General features: G+C 40.5%; 1 protein-coding gene across 1 annotated transcript; it reads left to right on the top strand.

Moving 5' to 3' along the window:
- The first annotated feature begins 2,473 nt into the window (after positions 1-2,473).
- LOC125884877 (inosine-uridine preferring nucleoside hydrolase-like) lies at positions 2,474-7,655 on the top strand. The gene is made up of 8 exons (XM_049570135.1): positions 2,474-2,540; positions 4,038-4,215; positions 4,364-4,543; positions 4,843-4,954; positions 5,052-5,188; positions 5,314-5,391; positions 7,157-7,273; positions 7,360-7,655. Exons 2-8 carry the CDS (start codon positions 4,039-4,041, stop codon positions 7,510-7,512), a joined length of 954 nt encoding a protein of 317 aa, XP_049426092.1. The 5' UTR covers positions 2,474-2,540; position 4,038; the 3' UTR covers positions 7,513-7,655.
- Positions 7,656-8,626: the final 971 nt, after the last annotated feature.

The following is an 8,626-nucleotide window of genomic DNA, read 5'->3' on the forward strand; positions in this document are numbered from 1 at the left end:
TTCCTGCAGTCAGCATGCCAATTGCATGCTCCCATAAAACTTGTGACATCTGTGGCATTGTGCGGTGTGATAAAACTGAACATTTCAGAGTGGCCTTTTATTGTGGCCAGCCTACGGCACACCTGTGCAATATTCATGCTGTCTAATCAGCATCCTGATATGCCACACCTGTGAGGTGGGATGGATTATCCGGCAAAGGAGAAGTGCTCACTAACACAGATTTAGACAGATTTGTGAACAATATTTGAGGGAAATGGTCTTTTGTGGATGTAGAAAAAGTTTTAGATCTTTGAGTCCAGCTCACGAAAAATGGGAGCAAAAACAAAAGTGTTGCGTTTATATTTTTGTTCAGTGTAGATAATAAATGTGCAAAGCAAAATTTAGAAATAGAATTAAGAATAGTAGTGGTGACATAGCTGTGGAAATTAATTGCAAAGTCACTTTTATGCTACAGATATTTTTTCTCAGCCAGTTATATTCTCTCCTCACCTGTGAAGACCCTGCATGATCATCCTTGCTGGCCTCTGGCCCACTGTCTCATCCCTGACCCTGCTCTTTATTTTGTAGCAATAAAGATTATAAAAATATGTGCAAAGCAATAGTGAGCACAGGTTCTTATTAAGGAGGAGTGGGTTTATTCCTAGCATGAAACTAGCTAGCAAGTCACTGATTCTTGAGAATTTGGATAAAACATGTCCCACTAAGAAAAGTGCTAATTCTGTTAAAAATAAATAACATTTTCATGAATAAAATAATCAGAGTTGATCATCTGAGGGTCTTTTACACAAATATAAACTTATTTCATGAGTTAAATTTTAATTTAATGAATTATATGATTATATGTCACCTCATTACCCTCAAAATCAGTTGTCCTCAGACAAGAAATTGTCAGTTCAATTTAATAAAAAAATATGAAAAAATCTTTTAAAATGGTATTGTAAAGTCTAGTAAATTGGAGGATAGTCTTGAACTTGTGTGTTGTTCTCAGACAAGCGAGGCATGTCTTCTGCGCTCCTACACCTGGTGTCTCCACAAGCAAACATGTCCCACACTACAGCAGGAGTGCATGGATGTTGAATGGCAGCAGTGGGAATGAGTTCAGGACCACACAGCAGATGGACTTTACTACAATACAAGACTTGTGACACACAATGGCACACTGGCAGAGCTCATCAAACTGAATGAAGACAAACTAAAGAGTGAAACTACACCACACGTGTGCTTGGTTCAGAACCAGTCCAGGGAATACAGGCGCATGATACAGAGCTGTAATGAAACACAGTAATTGTGCATGTGGACTTTTCTGAGGCATGGAAATGCAAATATAGTTCTGAGATACAGTCATGTCATTTTGGTCAGAACCTCCCACAGCTCAATCTGCACACTGGCATGTACTACACAAAAGAAGTGAAAACAGGGTTTTGTACAGTATAGAATACAAGCGACAGGATGCGTCTGCCATTTGGACACAAATGGAACCAGTCCTCAGGGATATTTGTTTAAAGTTTCCAAATGTTAATAGCATTCACTTTTGGTCAGATGGCCCCAGCAAGCAATACAAAAACAAGAAAAACTTGTTTCTCCTGTGCAGTGTCCCTCCAACACTGGGTTTTCAGAGAACAACCTGGAACTTCTTCGCCACCCAACATGGGAAGGGAACTCCAGATGGCATTGGGGGAACTGTGAAAAAGACTGCAGACCACCTTCTACTACAGGGGAATGACATTGTGGATGGCAAGATCCTTCATGAGCTGGTTGGGAAAAGCCTGCGCAGTACTTATCTCTATCATATTACTGAAGCTTACATGCAGACATATGATGCACTCCTTTCTCAACCACTAAAACCCGTACCAGCAACGAGGAAAATCTATCAGATCACACCTTACGGAAACGGCATCTACTGCAGATCATTGTCATGTTTCTACAGTGAGCCACAGATGTGCCAGTGTTTCAGCCCAACAATATTTCAGTTGACTGAAAACACACATGCCAGGGTCCAGGCTGAGGAACATGATGGCTCTATTGCAGTGAGGAAGAAGAGGTGGCCTTTGGCAATGCTGATGGAGGAAATGGAGCGGGAGGAAATGGAGCAAGAACCCAAGAGTGGTCCTGACGGGACTATGACAGATATACCTGCTGGGGAGATTAATTGTGGTGATTGGTTTGCAGTCATATATGACCAACATTGGTGGTTAGCAAAGACATCAAGATGTTCAAGTGGTTTTTTTTTTTGATGAATAAATGAAAAAATGAAAAAGATATCCTCTTGAGGGGGTTTGTGAAACAAAACACCACTGATGGTTAAGTCATGCCATTTAAATGTGAGCCAAACTTACGAAAATGAAAGCCACCTACTTGAGAGGCTTTTAGGTATTTCTCGCATACAGAAACACACCTCGGAGTGGGGGGATTGTCTTATTTGCACCACCCCTGAGGTGTGTCTCTGACCTTTAAAAGGCAGTGCTTCAGGTTCAGGCAGTCAGCAGCCGCCTCTCCGCTGTCAACATATCAGTAAACATCCGTCAGGATCTACTAGCCAGGTGAGAATTTTCCAATATTTTCAAACCACAGACATTTAAAAGTGTGTATTAGCACAAGTAAAGCCCTGCAATGGTTACTTTTAAAAGACAGTTCTTAGAAATAACAATAATCCCCTGATATGTCGTCTGCAAGCAAGAGTATTGTAATGTATTGTATTTTGTCCTTAGTGTAGATGTATTTTAACATTTAAAAAACCTCCTGTGGACAGATTTTGCAAAGTAGCATTTTGCACTAAACACAGTGCATGTGATTCTTGTGGATAAATGCACAATTCTAATGCTATTATAATATCCATATCAAATAAGATTAACTATACAATATTTCAAATATTTAACTGCAACTTTCTGAAGTGTTTAGAACTACTTTAAATGGTTTGCATGTAATCTTTTGAGCAATGCTCTTCTCTGCCCTGCCACACCTAATGGTATGTTGCTCATATTACACCAGCTGCTCATGATTACAGCAATTATTGCTCAGCCTTTTTATTGTGTCCCTGGACACATCATCATTGGAGACATGTATAGCTGTAGGCACATTCCATTGGTAGCGGACAAGACACACCCCTGCAAACTGTGCCAAATGCTATTTGAACCACACTACAACATCGTGAACAGTTATGAGGCCAAATAAAGCAATAATCCAATTTTAATTCATTATATGTGAAGACGTATGAGATGCAACCTTTAACCATTAACTTTAACAGCCTCTCTTTTAAGCTAATCCTACGTAGCTAGCCAAACACTAACTTAGCATTTTCTTCAGAGCTTCTGCTTTCAGGCTAAGAGTCGAAAGGGGCTGATCGTGGACTGACACGTATAGTGTCATGTAGAGAGAGTATGTAACTCCTCTAGACTTTCTAAATGTTACTGGACCGTATAAATCAATTTCTGATACTAAAACGGGTCATTCTGTGGGGCTTTGAGGCAAAAAAAAAAATGAATCCACTGACTAACGGACCTCTCTTTTGCCATATAAGTTTACTGGAAAAGGTTTGGACCCACTGACATCACATGACGGGCTCGGAAGTTGTAATTTCACTGTTCGTCCACTGTGAAAATTGGCTTCAAAGCCCAGCACACTTCCTGGGGGCCTGGTTTTGAAGTTATAGTTTGCCCCAGGAATGAGTTAGCATTTTAGCACTCCTGGTTCCCTCATCTTGAAGTCAGTGAGTTTTTTGTTAGATGCCTGAAATAAGATCTATGGTTAACTGAAGGGTCAGAAGCAAGGTTTTCACAAGTGGACGTGGAAAAATGCATGTTAAAAAATGAACGTCAATTTGTCTTTTCATGCCTAAAGAGGAATAAAAACACATAGGGAACAAATCTTGACTGAAGAAGTCAGAATTCAAGCATGAACGGGCTCAATCTGTTTATTTCATACTGTGTTTTCCTGAACAGCAGGATCTTGAGTCCTCTATTTGAAGACTTAAACCTTTCGTAAAGTATGTGTAATTACATACTCTTTTAGTGTTAACCTTTTCTTGCTGTTAAACAAAGGATGAAGAAGTTAATCCTCGATGTGGACACAGGTGTGGATGATGCCCAGGCCATCATGTTGGCCCTGGCGGCCCCCGATGTGGAGATTTTGGGAATCACCTGCTGCCATGGCAACACACCCCTGGAGAATGTCCTCAAGAACACACTGCGTGTCCTGAAAGTCTGCAACAGGCTGGATGTAAGTTTGTAGCGGACTGTAACTTCAGTCATTGGTGTTTCAACAGAAATTGGTAGTTTGGGGTATTGAAGGGGTTAATGTGTAGCTGGAACTGAAGATATGACCCACACATGATGCCGCATAAAGCACAACATATCATACTCCACAGATCCCAGTGTATAAAGGCTGCTCAAAGCCCCTGCTGGCCCATAAACAACATGCTGGAGATTACCACGGGAAGGACGGGCTGGGTGACGTCCCAGATCCTGATGCTCCAGGTCTGGAGCTGCTGCAGAAGAGAAACGCTGTGAAGGCCATGATCAAGATGGTGAAAGCGAACCCTGGAGAGGTGAGACCTCACTCCATCCAACATCTTGTTAACATGATGAAATTTGAGGGTAACACCCTAAAACCATATCACTGCGCAGAAGGAAGCGTACATCTACTCATGGACAAGAGGCTCGTGCTTGTGACAGCGTGAGATGTAATGGCGTCCTCCTTGGCTGGGCTTTAACATTGGCTAGCTTAGTGGTGCTAGTTAAACTGCATACTTCCGTCTGCGCAGTGATGCAGTTGGTAGGTGTAGTTTGGTAGAGAGAAAATAGTTCCTACACTAATTCTGTGTTTCTTTGCTGTTGCTGTCTACAGGTGACTCTAGTGGCTACGGCGCCCCTCACTAACCTGGCTGTCGCAGTGCAACTGGAGCCTTCCCTCCCTGAGAAACTGAAGGCGCTCTACATCATGGGAGGAAACATGGAATGTATGTAATCTGTTGTTAACTCTGACATATATTCAATCTGTTTCTTATTCACTAACAGTGTATGAGTACAGAGAATGATGTGTATGTGTATGTGCAGCCAGGGGTAACACCACAGCGTGTGGAGAGTTTAACTTTGTAGCTGACTCTGAGGCTGCCTACATTGTGCTGGACCGCTACACCTGCCCCACCTACATCGCCACATGGGAGTTCACCTGCAGAAACAGCCTGCCGTGGGTGAGTTTGAGCTAACTAAGAGGGTAAAGACTTCCCTTCTTAGGTTTAACACAACAGAATTTAAGTTTAAAGTCATGTGAAAAGAGACGTAATAATGCTGAACACTGTCTGTTTACCTCCCTCAGTCTTTCTGTGACCCTTGGCTGGACATGAAAACCGAGAAGGCTGCATTCATGAAAAAGATTACACACCTTTCAATGACGGTAAGAGTGTGCATTGTGGTGGCATTCCCTCTAAATATCAAAAAAGCCATTCATGACCTGGAGGTACAGTAACTTCAGTCTGACATGAATTAAAACGATTACTGAAAAAGCTGAAATCACGCTGGGTCACACCATAGAAAACGATGTGCTCCCATGCCTAATGCAGAAATAAATTAAAAGTTAAAGGGAGCGTCATTATCAAAATTCAACATACATGCATTTTGGTTTGTTTTTTTTTACATATGTTTATATAATGTCTGGGAATTCATTTTGCATGATATTTAAATTAACCTTTATAATATTCACACTCTTACATGCACTCTTACATGTCATATTTGTGAAACAGTAAGCCTCTAGAAAACTGTGCTATAGTACATGCACAACAGAGCATGTTGAGACAAGTAAGATGCAGACATGCTGACTGTGTTTATTTGCATGATATTTAAATTAACCTTTATAATATTCACACTCTTACATGCATATTGTGTTAATACGAGGAAAATTGTCATATTTTGTGGAAGCTGACAGTAAGCCTCAGAAAACTGTGCTTATAGTACAGCATGCACCACAGAGCATGTTGAGACAAGTATGCAATGTTTTCAGACGGGTGATTATGCCATATAACCTACGGGTACTATTTAATTTCTTTTTGCTTATACTATATTATACTTACATTATACAACATTTCAAAAAGGCTTGCCAGGCTTGCTTACGCTTTTTGGGCTGTGTGCAGAATATCCTCTCCAAACCTAACCCCAAAATGTGCTAGCAAAAGCTAAATCACCCCAAAAATCACAAGTGAAAATATAAAGGTACATCCACAGTACAGGCCCCTTTAATCCCAAGAGTTTGCACCCACAAACCTTCTTCTTTTTTTGTTAATATCTAGATATGATTGACACAATTGTGTGGAAGCCCGTGATGAAAAAAAAGATCCAGTAAGTCAATATAACACAAACTTTCTTGAAATAATGAAAAACTTTCACAAAATAATAAGAATTTTTCTTGAAATATGAGTTAGTATCTCAAAATAATGACAAATTATCTCAAAGTAATGACTTTGTATCTCAAACAAGAATTTAGTATCTTAAAAATAGTGAGTTACAATCAAAAACTTTCTCAAAGTCATAACTTAGTACCGTTTCTCATTATTGTCAGATTCTAAGAGAAAGTTTCTCATTATTGTGACTTACAGGGTATTTTTTTCATCACATTAGTGGAAATGGGTTTCCCATAGAATGTTATGTATCAAGTGTATCTTTAAAAGATTTATAACAATAAATAAGGGGGAAAAAAACAGTGTCGGGTCACAACATGTCTGGTCTCCCTCACCAGACCTTTCTCAAGAAAAGAAAGGTCTGGCTGGGCCGACTCTCACTTTGAGATTGGAGGAAAAAAACGCCCCAGCTACTTGTATTTCTTTCAACCAATCACAATCGTTCTGGGAGGTGCCACAGCAAAGGTGCGCTTGCAAAAATATTGCCGGGGGAAACAGGTTTTGGTGTAACACACCCACAAAAAATATCTGCTACAGGACGTGAACCATGGCAGAAAAATGGCTACATCCCCGCAAGATCAAACACCGCAAAAGTTAGTAAAGGACGTGTTGAAAACGGTTGAAAACTGCTACACGACCGGATGTGGTAGGGCGGGACTTCAGCGGGTGGCTCGTTCCGCCCAATGAGAGGCTGATCTATGCAGCGAACTTCCGCCCACTGAGACTACAACATGTCTAACATGAATTCATCATGTATTGTCTCTGCAGAAAGCGAGGTCAGCAGAATATCAGAAGGAGATTACAGCGGGCAAAGGGTTTAATTCCTGTGACACCTATGCCTTGGCTGCCGCCATCGATGACACACTCATAACTGAGAGTGAAAAGGTGAGTATCTGCTGCTTTTATATCTTAAAAAACAAAACATGTCAGCTCAAGTCATTGCCCAACAACGTCTCATGCTCCTCCTCCAGGTCGCAGTTACAGTGGAGCTGGAGGGGACCTACACCCGAGGCATGATGGTGCTTGACTACATGGAGCTGCTCAAGAAGAAACACAAGGCTGTCATCATGAAGAAAGTCGACCTGGAGAAATTTAAAAAAATGCTCATGAATTCACTGAAGTAGAAATTTACTGCAACAAGCTGAAAGCATAAATTTGGTTCAACAAAGTAAATAAAGCAAATCTGAACAAAGCAATAATTTGCGCGCATAGGTGTGGCATAACAAAAATCAGACTTTCAATAAAGTCATCCCTGGTGTAAAATGTATGTGGTATGCTAATTTGTCCTGTAGGGGCCACTGTTCTATCATGAGTATCTGTCAACATAGGCAGGAGCCATTTATTCAGGGACAGGTGTTGCTATGTAACTGTTGGACTCTAGTGATGTCTCCGTTGTGTAGATATAAAGAGGGAGATATATCTTCGGAGGTGATCTCTGTTTATTGGCAAAGAGGCAAACATGGCAAAAGTTTAGGGCGTGACATAATGAGGAAGTAGTATGTTCCAATTGTGTGCATATTGCATGCAACAGTATATACTTTTTATGGGCAGCTGCAGTACCTTCGAAAAGTAAAGAGAAACAGTATTTTGAACAGTTTTTTGACCACAAAGCCAGGCCATGTTAAGTCAGGTGTAGGCTGCTGAATGTAATGGTGAAATGTTGTTTTTATGAATGGTTGAATGGTTGAATTATGCATCAAAGAAGAAGAAGTTGTGGGACTTTTTGTTTTCACCTGATCAACAGTAATCAGTCATGTCAGGCAAGCGTGTCAATTAGTAAATAGCTCAGTTTTTTTATTGCATTTAGTTTATGAACATTTATGAACACTAACCTAAAGTAAGGTTTCATATATGGTACATACAATTATCATGTGACATCTGTCTCATTGGCTAAAAAAACATGTTCTACAATATCTCATCTGTTCCAAAAGGTGTGAGTGATTAACAGTAATAATAAAGAGGCGAGCAGTGGGACAGTTTTTCTGGAGCCAGTATTTTAGTAATGGCCTTTTTACTTTCTGTCAGCAGGATCTTGAGTAGATAGATATAATCTTTACTGAGTCCATCAGAGATGTGTCATAGACAAAGGGATGTAAATGTTGTACTGATACTAAAAGCCAAAGCTTTTGAAATGATTGTTGCGACTTCCTTCCAGAAAGTCTGAATAAAAGGACAAGACCAGAAAATATGGTTTGATGAAAAAGCTCTCCAGGTCCAGGAGTTAGTGTCACGAGTCAG

Source organism: Epinephelus fuscoguttatus, linkage group LG24, assembly GCF_011397635.1.
Source record: "Epinephelus fuscoguttatus linkage group LG24, E.fuscoguttatus.final_Chr_v1".
NCBI classification, from domain to species: domain Eukaryota; kingdom Metazoa; phylum Chordata; class Actinopteri; order Perciformes; family Serranidae; genus Epinephelus; species Epinephelus fuscoguttatus.

Excerpts from the sequence above, each read along its gene's own strand:
- LOC125884877 (XM_049570135.1), top strand. The coding sequence starts at position 4,039 with ATGAAGAAGTTAATCCTCGATGTGGACACAGGTGTGGATGATGCCCAG. Across the intron at positions 4,216-4,363 it reads AAGTCTGCAACAGGCTGGAT|ATCCCAGTGTATAAAGGCTG; the intron begins GTAAGTTTGTAG and ends CATACTCCACAG. Across the intron at positions 5,392-7,156 it reads TTACACACCTTTCAATGACG|AAAGCGAGGTCAGCAGAATA; the intron begins GTAAGAGTGTGC and ends TTGTCTCTGCAG.